This window comes from Pipistrellus hanaki (assembly GCF_964339955.1).
Source record: "Pipistrellus hanaki genome assembly, chromosome: 3".
Classification (NCBI taxonomy): domain Eukaryota; kingdom Metazoa; phylum Chordata; class Mammalia; order Chiroptera; family Vespertilionidae; genus Pipistrellus; species Pipistrellus hanaki.
In genome coordinates this window covers 178,214,567-178,235,415 of record NC_140505.1, presented here as the reverse complement: position 1 = coordinate 178,235,415, position 20,849 = coordinate 178,214,567, and the positions used below count along the sequence as shown (strand labels likewise).

The 20,849-nt window shown below is 54.5% G+C and overlaps 2 protein-coding genes across 4 annotated transcripts in view; one reads left to right on the top strand and one right to left on the bottom strand.

The window, feature by feature from the left end:
* CHST11 (carbohydrate sulfotransferase 11) overlaps window positions 1–14,716 on the bottom strand; it is a gene marked incomplete at its 5' end in the record, with an annotated part of 201,902 nt that extends 187,186 nt beyond the window's left edge. The window contains one exon of one of the 2 annotated variants that reach the window (XM_084880143.1): window positions 14,580–14,716. In XM_084880143.1, the coding sequence (XP_084736269.1) occupies window positions 14,580–14,682 (103 nt within the window). Of the gene's footprint in view, window positions 1–14,564 lie in introns of both variants that reach the window. The other variant, XM_084880142.1, reaches the window with a different exon arrangement.
* LOC311620614 (uncharacterized protein) lies at window positions 14,681–18,942 on the top strand (the record flags this gene model as incomplete). 2 transcript variants are annotated; one of them, XM_084880146.1, is made up of 2 exons in its annotated part: window positions 14,681–15,624; window positions 18,669–18,942. In XM_084880146.1, 2 exons carry the CDS (start codon window positions 14,681–14,683, stop codon window positions 18,679–18,681), a joined length of 957 nt encoding a protein of 318 aa, XP_084736272.1. In that variant the 3' UTR covers window positions 18,682–18,942. The 2 variants fall into 2 exon arrangements, with proteins under 2 accessions (XP_084736272.1, XP_084736271.1); XM_084880145.1 differs by lacking the exon at window positions 18,669–18,942 and adding an exon at window positions 16,765–16,872.
* Window positions 18,943–20,849: the final 1,907 nt, after the last annotated feature.

Sequence of the window (20,849 nt, the reverse complement as noted above, 5' to 3'; positions counted from 1 at the left end):
GGACTGGGAAAGGCTCACCTGACAAGGTTGTGGTGAAGATTCAATGTTACGATCCAAGGATAGCAATTCCCAGGAAGTGAGCGCGGTCGGTGTTATTTTTAGGGACGCGTCACGAACATAGTGTACCTCAACGAGGGCTCCCTATGATATTCGGCACTGGATGATTCTCACTGAGGGCAGGGGGGGCTGTCCTGGGCATGGTGGGATGGTGAGCAGTCTCCGGGGCCTCTACCCCGTCCATGCCAATGGGACTCCCCTCCCCAAGTGTGACAACCACACTGTCTCCAAATCTTCTCTCCCTGCAGGTAGGGAGAGAAGGGAGCCAAATGGTTCCCAATGGAGAGCCGCTGCTATAAACCGGTAATGAGCTGAGGCAGAAAGTTCACTGGAGGGTCGAGTGCCCAAGAAGAGAGAGACTTTTTCAACGTATAAAAAAACCCTAAGCACTGACTGCTGGAACCGGTTTGGCTCAGTGGATAGAGCGTTGGCCTGCGGACTGGAAGGTCCCAGGTTGGACTCCCGTCAAAGGCAAGTACCTTGGTTGCAGGCACATCCCTGGTGGGCGCTGTGCAGGAGGCAGCTGGTCGATGTTTCTCTCTCATCGATGTTTCTAGTTCTCTATCCCTCTCCCTTCCTCTCTGTAAAAAATCAAGAAAATATATATTTTTTAAAAAAAAAAACCTAAGCAGTGACAGACGCCTCACCCTCGGTAAAGTGCCAAGTTCAGCAGGGACTGGCTCTGAGGGGCGAGGGGCAGCGCAGGGAAGGGCATCGACTATGCCCATAGCCCCAGGCTGAAGAACCCTGGCCTCCCCCACCTCAGCATCGCCGCCTTTTAACTCGGGTTCAGTCCCTGCTCCGGTGACAGTGGGCAGAAGCGGGCCTCCGCCCTCCCCCAGAGCAGCGACTGCGAACAGGTGTGTGTGCCTCAAGACTGTTTAAAACATGCAAAACCTGACTATTTAGGCAGGGGCGCTGACCTCTCTTCCTTTATGGTGTCAAATAAGAAAAAGGACAGCAGCCAACACAATAGCTGTCCAGTGTGAATGAATCTAAATTATACCTTTTTTTCCTTTGTCTGATCGGCAAAAAAAAAAAAAAAAAAAAAAAAATTACACCACATTTTTTTGGTGTGCCGCAGAATTTTAGTCGTTAGTTTATGTGCGCCATGAGATAAGGAAGGTTGGATATCGCTGCACCAGAGGAAGTGGCTCAGTGGCTAGGGCATCGGCCTACAGAAGGAAGGGTCCCCAGTTCGATTCCGGCCAAGGGCACGTGCCTCAGTTGCAGGCTGGATCTCCAGTAGAGGGTCATGCAGGAGCCAACTGATCGATGATGATTCTCTCTCATCATTGATGTTTCTATCAATCTCTCTCTCTCTCCCTTCCTCTCTAAAATCAATAAAAATATACACTGAGTCGCCAGTTTATGATGATCTCTGAACGCATAATAATCTGGCCACTCAGTGTGTATCCTATATAATAAAAGACTAATATGCAAATTGTCCCCTCGACCAGGAGTTCGACCAGCAGGCAGGCCGGCCAACCGCCCATGTCCCTTCCCTCTGGTCAGGCCCCCACCCAAGCACAAATTCATGCATGTACACACACACACACACACACACACACACATACATACACATGCATGTGCACACACGCACGCGCACACACACTGAGTGTATATATTTTTTTAAAAGAGTGGGTGTGACTGGCCCCCGGGCAAGAGGACAGAGTCCCCTCCGCATACAACAGGCTCGAATATGCTGTCCTGTGCCATGAGCCGCCCTAAGCCTGGCACCACTGCTCTGGAAGGGCGGCTGCTACCCGGTTCCTTTCCCCAAACGGACTTCTCCTCCTCCTCGGAGCTCAGCTTCAGAAATGGGCGCCCCGTGTTGTTTTATTTTCCAAGCATCACTTTTTCAAGCTCCTGGGAACCTGAGGGGTAATGACGTGTCTAATTGTGGGCGGGGGAGCGATGGCCTTTGCATTCGGCATGAAACCACAAGGCTGACTTTTCACCAAATAAACTCTGCTTTCGCAAAGCACCGCACGAGGCAGAGCGCGGCCGGGCCCGGGCCGGGAGGAGCGCCAGCTCCGCAGAGGGTGGTTCGCTCGGAGAGAAGACGCACCCGCAGTAACCCTCACCCTGCGGGGCACAGAGGAGAAGCCCTGGCCGGGTTTCCAACAGGATAAAATACAGCAGCACTTTGTCAACAGGAAGATGAAAACCTGAGGAGGCGGCTCCGCGGTGCATTTGTTGTAAGAAGTTCGTGTGCTGTGTCTGCCCCTCTTTTCCATGCCCTTTCACACCCGTCTTCTCGTTTTCCTCACTCAGTCCTCACCACCACGTCAGAGAGGTCATGTGACACCCGCCACCTGGCAGGCGAAGGGACCGAATCTCTGAGTCTGTGCCTTTCACTCGGTCGATCAATTATTAAGACCCTACAAGGTGCCAGGCTCTTGCCCAAGCCCTGGGGCGCAGACAGGCCCCGTGCCAGATGCTGCCGGAGGTTATTTCTCCAGGAGGAGCACGTTGGCACGTGGGCGATGATTCCTGGATGGGCAGAAAGACCCCACCCTTTGAGGATGTCTAGCATCCGGGGCCCTCCCCACTGAGCTGATGCCTTCAATCCCTGAGACGGTCAAGAGCACCCACACACATTTCCAAATGTGGGGGTGGGGTCCCCCAATGGACAGCCCCCACCAGACATTTAAGAACAGGCCTTAATCAGACCCATGGTTTAATTCCAGTTGCATCAATTCCTCTCCAGTGGGACTTCAGACACGTGACATTTTTTTCCCCTTTCTTTTTTAATATATCTTAATGTTTTTTTACAGAGAGGAAGGGAGAGGGATAGAGAGTTAGAAACATGGATGAGAGGGAAACATCGATCAGCTGCCTCTTGCACACCCCCTACTGGGAATGTGCCCAAAACCAAGGTATGTGCCCTTGACCAGAATTGAACCTGGGACCCTTCGGTCCATAGGCCGACGCGCTATCCACTGAGCCAAACCGGTTCAGGCCAGGTGACATTTTCTGTGCCTCCATTTCTCCCCTATAAAACGGTGATAAGAACAGTGTGTGCTTTATAAGACGCCTGTGAGGACTAATATACACTAAACACCTGACCCAGGTCAACCTTCAGGAAGTAAAACAAAACCTGTGTTATTTCACCAGCTCATCCCCTATACGGCCTCGTCTCCTGGATCTTTACAGCCATGGCCACCGGGAGCCTCCCTCACCACCTGTTTGAAATCGCTGCCCTCGCTGCTTGCCTTGCACAGCCTCCTCCTGGCTTTATTTTTCCTCCGAAGCACGTGTCATCATACGGCATACTCTGTATTTTAAACATGCATTTGGTTATCATGCCCCCCCGCCCCCAGTTGTATGTACCATGAGGACACAGATTTTGGTCTCTGTTGGTCCTCACTGTGTCTCTAGTACCTACAGCACAACCTACCTCATAGGAAACATTCAACAGAAATATGTTGAATGATGTTGAGTGGATAAGGGGGAAAGGGGGGGCAGAAAGTGGGTCTCCGGACTGCAATTCTGGGCTCTTCTCACTATGGCGAGTGGCCACGTACCCGATGATATTGAAGGTAAAATGCGTGCACCAGTAAGAAGGCAAAGTGTTCATTACAGCCCGGCCTCGGAGGGGCCTTTGTGCTGTCCTTCGTTGGGGTTCTTTGAAGTTCACAGCATCTAACCCACCCTCCTCTCTCCCTTGCGTGGCCTTTGTGGTGTGTGTTTTTCTTTCCCAGAGCTTTTAAGATAATCCCTCAAGCCAGCGATTGATAAGGACTTAAACACAGATATTTCTGGGTTTCCTTATCTCTATCCACGGGCACCTGAGTTAGAACTGAACTCCTCATGCTATTTATCTAAAGCCAAGCCGGACTCCCCAGGGCTGGGACCAGCCCTGGTTAATACCGAACTTCTGCTCCAAGTCGACTGTGACGGGTCTGACAATCTCCAATTCCATTCATGCCAAGTCTGGATCTGGGGGTCCAAAGTCGAGTGGACATGCTCCCCGCCACCAAGGCACCTAGGAAGAAGACACCAGGCCTTCCATTGTACTTACTGGGGGTGGAAAACGAATTCAGGTTAAAAACAGGAAGTGAGCCCAGCTGGTGTGGCTCAGTGGTTGAGTGTTGACCTATGCTCACGGTCAGGGCAGACGCCTGGGTGCGGGCTCAGTCCCCAACGGGGATTGTGCAGGAGGCAGCTGATCAATGATTCTCTCTCTCATTGATGTTTCTATCTCCCCCTCTCGCTTCCTCTCTGAAATCAATGAAACTATGTTTTAAAAAGGAATTAATGTTACATACAAATTGGCACAGACACCCCCACCTAACCCACCATATCAGGTTAGGAGCCATCTATGAATCCTGTGAAAAGGGAGCTGGAAGGCCACACTCAAAGGGACTCGCCTCAATAACCCCAGGGCTCTGAGCACATTTCAATGGATCCCCATTTACAACTGAATCACAAATGGGCTTACCGGCAGCACTATCTACTTCCACCTGACTTAATCCTCACAAAATGGAATGGGGATTTAAGGAGATCCCAGCCAGGAAACCAGGGTGGGGAGATAATACACACACACACACACACACACACACACACACACACACGAAAATGACGTCCCTCTCTCCCCAAAGCACCGTGTGCCACGTGGCAAGGTAAGAAGGATGACAGCGTCAGCGCTGACATGGGGTCAGCCGACGGAACTCTCCAGACAAGAAAAAACGTGTGGATTGACAACCACTTACTGCTAGAAAGTTAGAAGTAGCCTTATCCCAGACACTTAGTTCCTGGTAGCAAATAGGCAGAAATCGTCTAGAAACAACGCAAGCTGGGGATGACGGCTCGAGTGTGTTTCACCAGCAGGGTGCGGTGAGAACTACGGATGTTTCATCACCCATCCCACCCCCTCCTGCACCGTAAGGCCTTCCCCCACCGCAGAGGCTGGTCTGGTCGTGTAAAAGCCGTATTCCCCAGGCTGCCTGGAAGCCAGGTTTGGGGATGTGGATATGGTTCCCTCAAACGGAAGCACTCGTTCACGACCCGGGAAGCATGAGCGAGAGGCCAGCTCCCTGCCTCCTGGGCTGTGTGCTGCTGGCAGAGGAGGTGATGGGGGCGTGAGGGTTTGGGGCTGCAGCCTGACAGGGTCAGTTCTCCAGTTTTCTGGGTATCGACAGGCAGCTGCTGCGGGCGAATGTCCCAATTCTGAAATAAAGGATTTCTGATGGGTCATCAATTTGTTCCAGGGGACATTCTTGGAGGTAGCACAACCCCCGGAGGGCCAGTTTTGAGCAGCCATACCAGAACACGTGTGCTTCTAAAATAAAATGATTGCATCTACGACGCTTCACTGCGGCTCATTCCTGAAGGCCCAGCGAGATCCCAGCGCCTGCAGAGCCCCCCACCAATTCTACACGCACCAGAGTCTCTGCATGAAATACTCCCCCGCTTTACATGCCTAGACCGCTTCCTATTCCCGCCCTGAGTCCTGGCTGACTCCAAGCGGGCCAGGAGCAAAGAGGTCTGGGACGAGTGGGATCAACCACGCAAGCAGCAGTTTGGATAGGAGAGGCCAGCCTGGCTCTGTGCATATTGGTGAGGTGGCAACAGGAGCGAAGAGGTGTCTCCCAGGACCACTTACAGTCGAGGATGGACCACGTACACGACTGCGGCCCCATCTATAATGTTAAAGGTGTAATATGCTAATTAGACTGGCTATCCTTCCAGACGACCTTCCGGACGAAGCCAGGGTTTGGAGGGAAGCGGGTGCCAGGAGCTGGCACGAAATTCGTGCATGGGGCCTCTAGTAAGATTATAATGGGACTGAAAAGTCCCTACGGCCCAGTGACATGACAGTATTGTAACAACATAGCACAATGCCTTACACCCCTGCCTATATATAAAAGCATAGCATGTGCAATGATGTACGATATATAATACTTAATATTAAACCACTATGTTACTGGTTTATATATTCATTGTACTATATTTTTTATTATTATTATTATTATTATTATTATTCTAGAGTGTGCTCTTTCTATTATAACACAAAAAAGTTTTGCTCTAAAACAGCATGCTGTGCTACATCAGCAGCAGCTTCATCTATCTCCTTTATGATGTGTCTCTGGACTGCCATTATATCTTTGCTTTCTTTAATCTTGTGCTGCTTGACAAGTTCAGTGCGGCCTGAAATGTGTCCCCTTTGAAGTCTGCAGCAGTGCCCAGGAATGCCTCAGGCCCGTGGTCGGCACCTACCCCACCATATCACGTCACAAGCCATCGATGAATCCTGTGAAAAGGGAGCCGGAAGGCCACGCTTAAAAGGACTCCAGTGGTACGTATCTGTATTTCCAAACACATGCAGCTCTCGAGCCGCATGCGGCTCTTTGGCCACTTGAGTGTTTAACGCCACTTCTTCAAAACAGACTCGCCCAGGCCGAAAACCGACCTCTGCGCGTGGGCCTCGAAGTTTCCATCGCACTGTACGTGCGCGCCCGCACACGGTATTTTGTGGAAGAGCCACACTCTGGGGGCCAAAGAGCCGCATGTGGCTCTCGAGCCACGGTCTAGCGACTGCTGCGCTTACACCCTTTGCATTCACTCACCACTCACTCACCCATTCCCCTCCCAAGGCCAGTCCTGCTAGCTCCATTCGTGGCAGGTGCCCTGTACGGGTGAACCACCTTTCTCTTGTGTATTTTCACGGCGCCTTTCCTCTGTGTGCATGTGTTTGGATACACACATACGTGCCATTATGTTGCAGTGGCCCTCAGGATTCAGTAAAAGAACAGGCTGTGCACTGTATAGTATACAGGCTTGGAGGCTGGGAGCAATAGGCTAGACTACCGTACACATATAGCGCAGTGCCGAGTATGCTCCCCCTCCTCGGTCTGTGTACGTGCCTCTGTGAGGTTCACACAGGATGAAACCGGCACATTTCTCAGAACACACTCAGAGCATATCCGCATCTGGTGCCTCATGGGCTCGGCAGCGCATGCCTGCATGCGCTCTCTAAATGCCTCTGAAACCCCCTGGGCCCAGCTCGGAGGCAGAGCCTCCCCTGCTGACTCGGAAAGGACAAAGCACACGTAAGCAAACGACCACAACACATTTCTAAAGTAAGGTGACCAGTGTCGTGACAGTGCCGACTTTTTTTAATATATATTTTATTGATTTTTTACAGAGAGGAAGGGAGAGAGATAGAGAGCTAGAAACGTCGATGAGAGAGAAACATCGACCAGCTGCCTCTTGCACACCCCTGACCGGGGATGTGCCCGTAACCAAGGTACATGCCCTTGACTGGAATCGAACCTGGGACCTTTCAGTCCGCAGACTGATGCTCTACCACTGAGCCAAACCGGTTTCGGCAACAGTGCCGATTTTTAACAATTTGCCCCGCGTCCCTCGGCATTTTAAAAAAATCGGGACTTTTTAAAAACGCCGAGGGACGCGGGGCAAATTGTTAAAAATCAGGACTGTCACAAATTGTTGAAAATCGGGACTGTCCCACCAAAAGCGGGACGTCTGGTCACCTTATCCGAAGGCCAGGAGAGCTCAGCGGAAGAGGCGGGGAAAGGACCTAACATCCACCCTGCGACCCTTTCCCCAGGAAATGGCCCCATCTACCTCCATTCGGACTTCCAGGCCCACGCCCCGAGTTAACGAGCGTCCCCTCCCTTCCCAGTCTCTCCCCAACCCCATCGCTCCTCGGAGAGACAGAGAGAGAGACGCCACCTGCAGGCCCCGAGGCTCTGGAAACAGGTGCAATTCCCCCGTCAGGCTGAGCAGGACAGCCTTCACAGCGGCCTGGCCTGGCCTGGCCTGCGGAGGGCAACGGTGGGCAGAGCAGAGAGGAAGCAGGGGCCATGGCCTACCCCACAGGGTCCTTCCTGGGCCGGAGCCTGGTCCTGCGGGAGGGCCTTCCCCGACCTCCCCACAGTTATGGGGAGGGTTCAGGGCCACACAGGTGCCGCTCTGCATTCCCCTGAAGGAGAAACACCTGCCGCCGGGGGACAGCAGTGCTGAGACGCCACAGGGACCGCATGGCCAGGTCTCAGGAGCATGAGGAAACGAGTGTCTCACCGTGACTCTCGGGGTTCGGAAGGGGGGACCCCCACGCTAGGACCCAGGTCTTCCCCTCCCAAGTCACTGGTGCATTCCATCTCTGCCTTTTCACTGAGGGCCTCCGTGAGTCAGGGCGACCTCCGATGTCTTTAGTGATGGATGCCTTTTCCCAGCTCCGGCTCCGTGGAACATTCTCTCAAGTCCCCTTTCCTGGTTCGCACAGGACTGCTTCACAACAGGAGCAGAGGGCTGGTCTAACTTCACCGAGTGCACTCAGCTCAAAGGTACAGGCAGCTGTGCTGGCTGGTTTGGCTCAGTGGGTAGAGCGATGGCCTTCGGATTGAAGGGTCCCGGTTTTAATTCCGGTCAAGGGCACATGCCTGGGTTTCGGGCTGAATCCCCAGTGGGGGGTGTGCAGGAAGTAGTTGATCAATGATACTCTCTCATCATTGATGTCTCTATCTCTCCCTTCCTCTTTGAAATCAATAAAAACATGTATTTGTTAAAAAATAAAAAAAGTGCAAGAAGCTTCCACCCCTGTCCCATGCCCCTCCTGCCAGTGACCCTGCTCTAACCCCGCCATCTCCTCGCATCCCAAACTCAGTCAAGGCCAAGGCCAAGGCCCACCCAGTCTCTTTTCAGCTCATAACCTGCGGCTGCTCCCTCCCTCAGGGCTGCCGGCCATGCACGTTCCCACCTCAGGGACCAGCCGGGGCTGCTCTCTGCCCGGGGCCTTGTTCCTGGGACAGACACCTGGCCCCTTCTCCGCCTCCTTCTGGTCTCCAGTGTCATCTCCTCAGTGGCATTCCCAAATCACCTCTGCGGCACTGCAATCCCTGCCTCTCACCCCCCTCGCCCACCTTCTCCGCTTCATTTCTCTCTCTTCACACGTCTGGCAGGCCACACGTTTTTATTTCTGCATTTGCTTCCAGTCTGGCTGCCCCACTAGGATGCGCGCTCCTTGAGGACAGAAATGGATGTGTGTGTTGTGTCCCCGGCGCCTAGAACAGTATCTGGCACCAAGCGGAAGAGAGAGATGGAGAGACGGAGAGAACAACTCTGCTCTCCAGTTCTGACGGGTTCTATTGGATCTAAGATGCGTCACATTACAAATCCCAGGACCCTTTTGATGGACCGACCAGACTATCCAATAATCTCCTCGGAAGACCTGCCTCTTGCATCCCCCGTGATAAAGACGAGGCCTCAACCGTTCAGCGGAGGAAGAGCTGCACAGAGAAAATGAGTCAGCGTCACAGCTTCCCGTCTATCCTCAGAATCTGAACTTCCGAGCGGCCGGCCTGCCGGCTACGACTTTCTAGGGAGCCCTTTCCCCTGACCCTCCCCAGAGTGAGAGGTCTTCGGCTGGATTTAGGAAGGGAAAGGGTGGTGCCTCTGGCTTCCTGTTTCTGCAAGGCCGTGCTCATAGAGCTGGTACTAAACCAAAGGATGAAACGACGTGTCAGCCAGATAAACATCAACAGAAGCTGTGGCTCCCGGGCCCCATGCCCCCGAGACACGCCCCAGCCGCCCTTTCTCGGGGGCCTGATCACCACTGCTGTCTCGGAGGCAATGGAGGAGGACTCCTCAGCAGTGGCTAGAGCTGGCTCGGCTTGGGGAAATTGCCTTATCTGACTGCAGTTGTGAGCACGCCCCATTGGGGCGCAAACACTTAAAACTGCCAAGGGGCCACCGCACAGTGCAAACGGCTCATCCTGTCAGTTATTGAACGCTGTTTCGGGGTTCACAACGGTCTCCTGGTTAGACCTTTCCAAAGGAAGCTGCAGATGGAGAACATGAGCCCCTGCAACTCCGAGACTCATTTCGTGAATAAGGTTCTTTAAATTAGCAAAAGAGAAAGAATATTAGACTGATATCTTGCAAAGGAGGTGGGGGAGGGTAGCGGTAAGTGCAAGTCTGTAGGTGGAAAAGGCTGTGGTTACATTTTTTGGTCTTTAATAGCCACCCTCGTGGTGCATTTGTAGCCAACAGGGTACAAAATGCATGATGTGATTGCAACTACTTTTTAAATATTATATACATTTTTTTTCCATAATACATAGAAAAAAAGTACCCGTTGCCCACGGGTGCTGGACTAAGGAAGGGCTGTTTCTCTTCCACACTTCCTAAGTTTTCTAAAAGGAGCACGCATTGTTTATAAGTGGGTGAGAGTTGCAGCACCAAAGTGTTTGAAATCTCATCGGAGAAACTCCAAAGGGGTAACTCAAGAAGTCTGTAAGGGAAGAGTGTGGCCTTTCGGTGCACTCGCCCTCAGTCGCCCCAGGCCGCAGTGAAAGGAAGCCTGTGGCCAGAGGGAGGAAGGGCTGCAGTGAGAGGAAGGGATCAAGGCAAAGGGCTTTCTCCTCTGCAGGCGGCCACGCACAGGAGGAGCCCAAGAGGAAGGTGCGAAGGAGCGGGGCGCTGGGCATGCAGGCAGCCCGGGGGGTGGGAGGGGGGGGGGTCTCGGCTTTGCCTGGCACCACGTAGCTCCTGTAGAGACCAGACAGGCAGGGATGCGTCCACACCGGGTAGAGCCAGATGGACGGATGGACCAGGCCTTCTTGGCAAGGGCTTGGCATGCATCCCTGAACACCGGAGAAGCCAGTCTTCTAGAGTTTATTTATTTATTTATTTATTTTAAATATATTTTATTTTATTTTTAAATATATTTTATTGATTTTGTACAGAGAGGAAGGGAGAGAGATAGAGAGTTGGAAACATCGATGAGAGAGAGTCATCAATCAGCTGCCTCTTGCACATCCCCTACTGGGGATATGCCCGCAACCAAGGTACATGCCCTTGACCGGAATCGAACCCAGGACCCTTCAGTTCCCAAGCCAAAGCTCTATCCAATGAGCCAAACCGGTTTCGGCCAGTCTTCTAGAGTTTAGTCACTTCATGCATTCATCCAGCATTCAACACATAGTAGTAGGTTCTCAACATGTTTTATTGAGAACCTACTATGTGTTGGCATCAGGATTGGAACGGGGTCTAAAACCTGGTCCCTGCCCGAAAAGATATTCTTAACACACACACCGTTGGCTCCAAGCATCAGATTTAGAGAAAACGACTCTACTGATCGACAAGGACCCCTTCTGCTGGCCCTTCCAGCCAAGTTAAAGCTCAGACGCTCAAGTGCACAAATTACTCAAGTTTATGAAAGACAATGGAACCCAGATCAAATTCAGAGTAAGAGACACCCCCTCCACCACCACCGAGAGGTCTCCTTTCACTTTCTCTCCCAACTCATACGCCCCAGGTAATCTCCAGCCACCCATGAGTCCATGTCACTTAGAATACCATTTTTCTATCTCCGATGCAGGTCCTCGGAACTCCTGCCAGAGGGCTCCAAATTTTTAGCAACACAATCTGTGCCCCGCTGTGCCTCCTGCCTCTTGCAGGGCGATCTGGGAAGACTAAAGCGGAAGCAAGCGCCAGGGGAAAAGATCGCTTATCATTGCCCTACATCCTTCGAGGAAGCAAAGATCAGCTGCCTTTCCAAGGAAATCAAAGCGGTAGGTCAAAGAGTTAGCATCTGCCGTCATCCACAGATCAGTTGTTGTTGTGTTTTTTTTAATGGAGAAGCAAGAAAAATGTTTCATATGGATTTCAAAGCATATGTGTATGTCCCGTAGATCAATCAATCATGGACACGGAGTTTTTGCAGAACCAAATTGTAATCCAAAATAAGGAAGACGTCTTAGCCGAGCTAGCCACAGCTCTTTTCCACATTCCATAGGATGTACTGCACGTGGCGTTTGCTATGGGCTGGGGAGGAAAACATCAGGACAGCCCACTCCTACAGAGGAGACCAACAAGCCAGTGCCGTTTCTTAGGAGGAAATGGAGCCGGGAAGGGAAGCAAAGGCTGAGAGCAGAAGGTCAAGGGCAGAGGACCAGGAGAGCCTTCGAGAGCATCTTCCCGCTGGTCCCAGAGGCCCAGGCGGACAAGGGCTGATGCCACTTTCCGGCCGGCTTCCGGCTCTCCACCAGAGCTGGGAATGTCAGCCACAGGCCGTTACAAGCTGAAGTTTCTTCCTGGCATCTCTGGCTAGAAAGTTAACTTCCTAATTCTCATGCAGGAAAAGAAAAAAGCCGCTGAAACCGGTTTGGCTCAGTGGATAGGGCGTCAGTCTGCGGACTGAAGGGTCCCGGGTTCGATTCCGGTCAGGGGTATGTACCTTGGTTGCGGGCAGATCCCCAGTGGGGGACGTACAAGAGGCAGCTGATCGATGACTCTCTCTCATGGATGTTTCTAACTATCTCTCTCCCTTCCTCTCTGTAGAAAATATTTTTTTATATATTTTTTTTAAAAGAAAAAAGCCCAGGAGGCATGGAAACCATGGGTGACAATGATAGTAGTATTATTCCTATGTCCCTGGACAGCTAACAGGTACAGGGAAGTTAAAGGGACTCGAGGCTGGCATTTCCCCCTGTCCCGGGCATCTCTGCAGAGAATTACCTGGCATGTCAGTCCAGGCAAAACTTTAAGTGGCCTAACCACACCTCCAGGGTCTGGAGCAAAGCACTCGGTCCTTTGTTTAAATTGTTTGAGCCTCCGAGTACATACACACCGCCCAGTCTTCCTCCAGCCCTCGGGGTGGAGCCCGGCCTGGCCTGGCCTCCAGGATGCCACTGTCTGTCTGGTCCTGCCCCTGCCAACCACCCCACCGCGGGACTGCGGGCGGTGCAAAAGCAAGGTCCATTTTTAAATTCCCTTAGAAGTTTCACAACCACTGGCTTGGGTGAGGCGACAAACCCTGCTGCTGACCGTCCTTTGCCGACGGGAAACTAAAAATACCCCACGGCAAACAAAAGCCATCTTTTTTCCCCCGAGGCTGGCTCACTCAGATGTCCTGAGGTTACAGGGGATGGTGTCAGACCGTGTCCCTGAGAGCCCTAACCACTGCTCCTCCCGCCCCGGCCAGGGGCCATGCTGTCCCCCGCGCTGCCAAGGAACCTTGCAGTTGGCAGCCTGCCTATAGGGTGGAAAGAGCAGCTTTATCCCCCTGCCATCCACCCAGACGCAGGCGAGGTGAATCCGGGGCTGCTGAAGGTGTTCAATACATGCAGAGTGGAGAAGACGCAGGCAAAAAGAAAAAAAGAAAAACAGAAAAGAAAAGCAATCTCGTTTCCCTGGAAGGAAACGTGTTTCCAGCTCCCTCCTCCTTAAAATTAGAAAAGCAAATTTTCTGCTGCGACTAGACTATGCCGAGAAGACAACTCACATGTGTAAAACATGGGTTTCAGAGTCAGTGCTGGGAGTGGGGCACCCTTGGTGGGGCGGGGAGACCAGGTACCCCCGAAGCCTGCTCTGGAGAAGCTTCTTTCTACCTGTTGGGCTACAGGGGTGAGCTGAGGACCCCGGCTGCCGCTCTCCAGGGTGTCTGACCCTCTCCCAGGTCCCAAACTTTCCCTCGCGCCCTTCGGAAGGGAAGGGGGGCCTTGGCTCTCTCCCTCCAGATTGCAGAGGCGAAAGCCCCTAAGCCCCGGGGTCTGCAGGGAGGAGGGAACTCATCCCCACGCGGCCCTGGGCCTCCAGGTGCTCGGAGCCCAGGAAGGGGGGACGCAACCTGATGGTCAGCCCAGGTCCCGGCAGAAGTTTCCTCCAAAACTGCGGTGGCCCAGCTGTGACCCAGGAGCGCCCGGTTCCCATGGGCGCAGGGTGGGGATTGGGGCGCGAGAGGCTGGGGCAGGGGGCAGGCGGCAGGGGGGGCAGCAGACAAGGGGCACGGCAGCCGGAGCAGGCCCAACGGAACCAGCCGCAAGGTCACTGCGGATCCGGACCCCGGGGGCCAACAGCCAGCGCCAGGCCCCTTCCCCTGCCCGCCGGGCGGAGGGGCAGCAGCGCCGGGCACCCCACCGCTCCCCACACCTGCTCGGCGGCGCCCAGCCCGGGACACGTGGACCCAGCCCCGGGCTCCGGGGCTCGCGGCAGGGACTCCCCACCTCGCCGGAGCCCGCACCCCCGCCCCCGGCACCCCCGCCCGCGGGAAGGGGCAGGAGCCCGAGCGGGCGCAGCGCGGCGGCTCCCGGCGCCTCTTCCATCCTCCGAATGGGGAGGAAGTTTCGTTTTCTTCCAACCGACACCCCCGCTCCCCAATAGCTCCCCGTAGCCTCTACCTTTCCCAGCTACCTCGAGGACGGACAGACAGGAGACACAAAGAAAAAAAAAATACAAAAAACTACCGCCCCTCCTGGTCCCATCCTCCAGCCCGGAGCCGGGAGGACGCCGAGGAGGGAACACCTCTTCCCTCCGCCTTCATCCCATCCCGACGCGGTGACCCCGGCAGCAAGGGGTGCGCTCCCCCCCCCCGAACCGGGCAGCAAGGAGGGCCCCCCCCCCGCCCCAGGTGGCCGAGGGAGAGAGGAGGTAAAGGCTGGAAGAGGAGGCAGAAGCCAGGCGGAGCGGCCCCGAGAGCGCGCGCGAGAGAGAAGAAAAAATATCCAACAAAACCACGCTAACGCGCCCCCTACCTGGGTGCAACATACTTTGGAAATAGAAGATGACCAGGATAAAGGATCCCAAGCAAGTGGCCAGCACCATCCGGCAGATTCTGTTCATCCTCATCACTTCCAGCAGCGCCGGCTTCATGGCTTTGTCCTGCCTGCCTGCGGGGGCCGGGGTCCGTCCGGGGGGCGCGCCCGGGGCGCGGGAGCGGGACCCACGCCGCGCGGAGCGGAGCCGGGCGGCGCAGCGCGGGGCTGGGCTCCGGGGAAGGCTGGAGAGGAGAGGCTCGGGGCTGGCTCTGCGGCGGCTCTCCGAGCCCCTAGCCCCGGGGCCGGGGTGCGGGAGACGCCGGAGTTGCTCTGGGAAGTGCCAGCAAGATGCGTGGACCCGCCGGCTGCGCGCTCGTATCCTTCGGATCCTCCGGCTCCTCCGGCTCCTCCGGCTCCTCCTCGTCTCCCCGCCGCCGCTACTGCTGCCTCCTCGCGGGCCGGGCGGCTCGGGTGCGAGCGGTGATGGTGGTGCTGGTGCTGCCGCTGCCTGTGGCGCTGCCTCTGCTGCCGCCGCGCTGGCCGCTGTGGCTGTCGGACCGGCCACCCTCCCTCCCCTCCAAAGCCTACTTCATTGCGCTCCAATGATCTATATATTCCGGGGCTGGGCTTTACCAAAGGCCACTCGCAGCCCCCGGCGAGGGGAGGCGGGCGCCCGCGGAGCGCCGGGCGGAGGGAGGGCCCAGGGCGGAGGGAGGGCCCGCGCGCAGGGGCGGAGCGCCGGTCCCCCCGCCCCGGCCCGGACTTGGTCGCGTCCAGCTGTTTGCCGGGGAGCGCGGAGCGCGCCGCTCCCGCAGGGTCCCAAAGGCCCCCCGTCCCCGGCCGGCCGGCCCGCTGCGCCGCGGTCTGTCTGGAGGTGGTGTCAGCGTTTCCATGACAAAACCCGGAGGAAAAAAATACGCATAAAAACCGCCTCAGTGCTGCCACCCACCCACTCGTGCCCGGCGTTCGGACGGAGAGGTGGCGGGAGCCCGTGGGGCGCCGGGAGCGCGCAGGAGGCTAACGGGACGCGATGGTGTAAAATCCCTGGACAGAGGAGGTAGCCGGGAACTTGTCCCTGCCCCTCGGGGAGAGAGTACCCTTTCCCGATTCCCAGAACCGGGTGGTTCCCCTTTTATTTTTGTTTTTGTTTTTATTTTTTTTTCCTTTTAAATGACGGCCCAGTTTGAGCGAAGTTTTGGGAAGGGGTGCAAGAGGCTGACTTCAGGTCAAGGTTAGGGAAGCTGCAAGCACCAGCAGGGGTCAAGCCACGGCTGAGCTTTCCCCAGGGATGTAGGCAGAGCCTCTGGCACCCACCCCCTCCGCGGGGCAACGGGGGTGTTTTGTGTGTGTTTTTTTGTTTTGTTTTGTTTTGTTTTGTTTTGTTTTGTTTTTGGGGGGGGGGGGTGCCTGTGGATTTTAAAGCTCTGGCTTCCTGAGGGGAGAGCTTCCTGATCCTAGCTCGGCCTTGTGGGTGTGTGTGAATGTGAGGATGCCGGGCCGAAGCCACTCTCCTCCAAATCCAAGCACAGCTGGGAAAACCAAGTCTGCCCCAGGGTAAATGGAAAGATGGGGTCGCTTTCTTATATGGCATGAAGTGATTTAAAATGTCCCATTGCATGGTTCTTTCGCAAGCAATAAAGTGGGTGCAGGCAAATACTGTGCTCACCCGCTCCCTGACCCAGTCCACCCATCTACCACCCCGAACCCAAGACCTTGGTCTTCTGGCCTTTGGGGTTTCTGTAAGCAGACTCAGGCACAGCCCTCTCCTTCTATGTTCCTTTTAAATGTATGCAGTTTTTTTTTTTTTTTAAGTTCAAGCATTATTTAAGTTCTAACAATAATATATACCAGGAAAAATATTATTGTAAAGACTCTCCCACTTTTGTGCCATGTTATCAAGTCGCTTACTACTATTCACTTTTTTTAAATATATTTTTTATTGATTTTTTACAGAGAGGAAGGGGGAGGAAGAGAGAGTTAAAAACATTGATGGGAGAAATCGACCAGCTGCCTCCTGCACACCCCCCACTGGGGATGTGCTGGCAACCAAGGGACATGCCTTTGACCAGAATTGAACCTGGGACCCTTCAGTCCCCAGGCCCACACTCTATCCAGTGAGCCAAACCAGCTAGGGCTTACTACTATAACTTAATGATGAAACAAGATAATGTGTCTTTCCATGCTTCTCCCATAATAGGCATTTGACGAATACTGGTTGAGTCTGAGTGTAATGGGCCTCATCCCCTCAATACATTGGAGACACAACTCGCAGATACAGGCGGCTGTAACCTCAGTTCCCTTCCCCCAGCGCCTTCCTCCAGCAGGCACAAAGTGGGGGCGCGCAGCGGAGTCAGCAGCCTTGCCTTTGATTACAGAAGACAATCAATTACAGCACATTATTTATGTAGCTGGTTTGTGCGGTGTCCACGGGGGCTCACACGTGAATGCGTTGCTTGCTAAAGGCAGCCTAGCTCCGTGGTCGGCAAACTGCGGCTCGCGAGCCACAGGCGGCTCTTTGGCCCCTCGAGTGTGGCTCTTCCACAAAATACCACGGCCTGGGCGAGTCTATGTTGAAGAAGTGGAGTTAGAAGAAGTTTAAGTTTAAAAAATGTGGCTCTCCAAAGAAATTTCAATCGTTGTCCTGTCGATATTTGGCTCTGTTGGCTGATGAGTTTGCCGACCACTGACCTAGCTGAACAAGCACCAGCACAAAGTCATTCTCCAGTGATTACCCTTAACTCCTGCTTTTACTTAGGGCGGTGCGGGGAGCAGCTGTGTGAAGGGATTTGCTCATTCCACAGGCCCCTCACCTTCTAAGGCAGAAACCACACCTTACCTGTACAAAGGCCTGGGCATGCATAAAGCAGTGTGGGAAGTCACAGGGCCCTGGGAAAGGTCAGATGTCAAATCCTGGCGGGTCATGGGGGAGTCGAGGTGGCCCGCGTGGTGAGGAAGGATGGTGAGCCAGGCCCAGCATTCCACAATCAGGATCTGGCCTAAACACACAGGGAGGGGTAAGGGTCTGACAGGGAAGCTACCGCCTCTTCCAAGAAGCCTGCCCTGATTTCCAACCTGAAGTGGCCTCTTTCCTCCTCTGTTGCTCTGAGCACTAGATCTGGACCCCTCTTGAGTCCGTGTACCTACCAGGCTGAGTTTTGTTCCTTTCTGTCTCTCTGTGACGCTCAGCATAGCAGCTGGCACCTGGCAGTTACAAACAGGTCAGAGATGGAGAGTGATGCCTTCTTGGGCTAGGAAGTTCAACTAGTTGTTCTATGTACAGTAGGGCTGAGGGAAAAGCAGAGTCACTGCTTCCTTTGCATTGGTATCCTAACAAAACCTGGTGACAATTTTTGTGCATGCTGCGTGATAAATATTGGTCCCATAGAGGACAGTGTTGACTGGTAAAACTGTGGGAAAGGGAGATTTGATCCTTTGAACTTGGAGGAGAGGGAAACAGAAGTTTGCCTCTCCAATAAAGCTTTTTGTCTTCCCGGTGTAACAGTCAGATGGGCTGGTTTTGCTGCAGTAACAAGCATGCCCTCACTTCAGTGGCTTACAGCAACCAGGGCTCATCTGTCACTCCACCACATGCCTGCGGGATCCGCAGAGGGGCTGTACAGGTGGCACCGTACAGAGATCCAGCCCAAGGAAGCACATACCTCTCTGTCCATTATTGATCAGCCAGAACTACCCACGTACTGATCCACTCCATGCCCAGGCCGGCTGTCAGAGAGCCTAACGTATGTGGGGTCCCGTCTTCCTGGCTGCAACTGCGTAGTCCCTTTTTAGATCTTCTTTTCCCTCATTTTTCTTTTTCTTTTTCCTTTTCCATATATATATATATATATATATATTTTTTTTTTTTTTAATTGATTTCCGAGAAGAAGGGGGAGAAGTAGAGAGCCAGAAACATCAATGATAAGAATCACTGATCGGCTGCCTCCCGCATGCCCCCCACGGAAGATCAAGCCTGCAACCCAGGCATGTGCCCTTGACCGGAATCGAACCTGAGACCCTTCAGTCCGCAGGCCAACGCTCTATCCACTGAGCCAAACCGGCCAGGACTTCCCTCATTTTTCTAAACTCGTTTTGCCCCAAGAGCTTCTGCAGATAGTCACCGCTGCTCATTGTGGGACTTGGCTTCACCTTTGGGTGGATCCTGAGGCATGACCCTTCCTCGCCAAATTCGGTAACATGCACATGAAACCGGGGCCTGTCTGTGTCAGTGCGGGGTACGGCCCCGAAACACACACATCGATGGAAAGACCTACGTATATGGATCTCAGATCATTCATAAGGAGAGGAAGACGTGGGTGGATGCCAAACCCAAATTCCGGCCCGTGCGTGCCACCCGCGGTGAACAGACATATTCACCGAGTCCTGCAGGCCGGGGGCTGCCTCATTCCGCAGACACCGCCTTCAATGCACTGTCTTATGCAGATCCTGCGGGGCCTGCAGCCCTGGCCCTTCCCATACGCCGTGGGGGAGGGGAGCGGGCCCGGGGCCTGGTAGACAGAGCGCTCCTCAGCATCCATGGCGGGGCGGGGAGGGAGCATGTGTCCTGCCAGCACCGGCCAGGGGCCCCACACGGCTCCTCCGAGCACTGGCTCTGCCCATTTGCATCTCCTCCCTGTCACCTCCTGCACAAAGTGCGCTCAGTTGCCCAGAGCACAGTAAATATTTGTGGAGCGGAATTAAAACACATGTGTCCGCGGCGCGCGGCGATCCAGGGTACAAGCCTTCTGCAGGTAGGTAAACCGCAGGGACACAGGCGGGCACTCATGACAGCGGAGAGCGGGCCGCGCGTCTGGGGCCTCTTAGAACAGGGAGGGGAAGAGAGGGGCGGGTGGAGGAAGGGACAGAGAAAGGGAAGGAAGAAAGGAGAGAGGATGGGAAGAAAAGGAGGGAGAGGTGAGGGAGGAGGAAAGAGGAAAGATGTGCCCACGGCTGCTGGTTCACTAGCAGATGCCGCCGTGGCTCCTCTGCCCTCTGCCTGAGGAGACAGGGCTGTGGCACCGGACCCTGCGCCGTGCCCGCTCCGCCTGCCCCCAGGTCCCTCCATCACCCTCCCTGGCCCCTCGGACCTGCTCATCCTTCTCCAGTATTTCTGGAGAGGCAGCCCCTGGTCAACTCCCAAACTCCCATCCAGATGGCACAGAAGCTCTCCAGCTGTAACCAAAACACCTCTCCCCTTTGTCCCCCCTCCCCACCCACCGGGCACCCCACTGAGCCAGGGAGAGCCTCCATCTCCACAGCTCTCTCCAGCCAGGTCCTGCTCGCCAAGCATTTCCCCTGACCCAGGCCCTCCAGATGGGCCAGTGTCCCTCTCTCACAGAGGAGGAAACGGGCGCAGAAAAGGTGGCCTAACACCCAGGGGCCCACAGTGGTGTTGGCTGACCCACAGCCACAGAGCCAGAGGCCAGGCAGCCAGCGCCCGTGGCCCCGGGTCCCTTCTCTCCTCTCCAGACTGTTTGTTAGTCGGGCTGAGGGCGCAGACAGACCAGGTGGGCCTGTGTGATCCGGAGCAGGTCACCGCTTCTCTGAGCCCTCCTGTCACCATCTGTAAAATGAAGGAGGCTGCAGCCGCCTCCTTGGCCAGATGCCAGAGAGGGTGACATGGCACTCGATGGCCTCAATGATGCTTGGGCTCCTGCCCGCCCCTCCGAGAGCCCTGTGACCCGTCTCCCGGGCCCCCTGCCCCCGCTGCTCCTCAGGACAGTAGCAGTACTTAGGCACACGCTGACATTCCTGAGCGGGACTGAATGACGTATTTGTGTTTATTCCCTGTATTTTTTACTTCTCCACTCCCCCTCCATTTCACATAAGCTTTGTGCTGCCCTGCCTGAGGAAGCTGATAAAGACTTCCTTGGGGGGGAAAAAGTTAAGCTATGACAGAGATACCCTGGCCAGGTAGCCTCATTGGTTAGAGTGCCATCTGATATGCCAAGGTTATAGGCAGGGCACATGCAAGAATCAACCAATGAGCCGAGACCGGTTTGGCTCAGTGGATAGAGCGTCAGCCTGCGGACTGAAGGGTCCCTGGTTCGATTCCGGTCAAGGGCACATGCCTTGGTTGCGGGCACATCCCCGGTAGGGAGTGTGCAAGAGGCAGCTGGCCGATGTTTCTCTCTCATCGACGTTTCTAACTCTCTATCCCTCTCAATTCCTCTCTGTGTAAAATCAATAAAATATGCAACAAAAAAAAAAATCAACCAATGAATGTACTAATAAATGGAATGAGAAATTAATGTTCCCCCCCCCTTTCCTTTTTTTTTTTCCCTC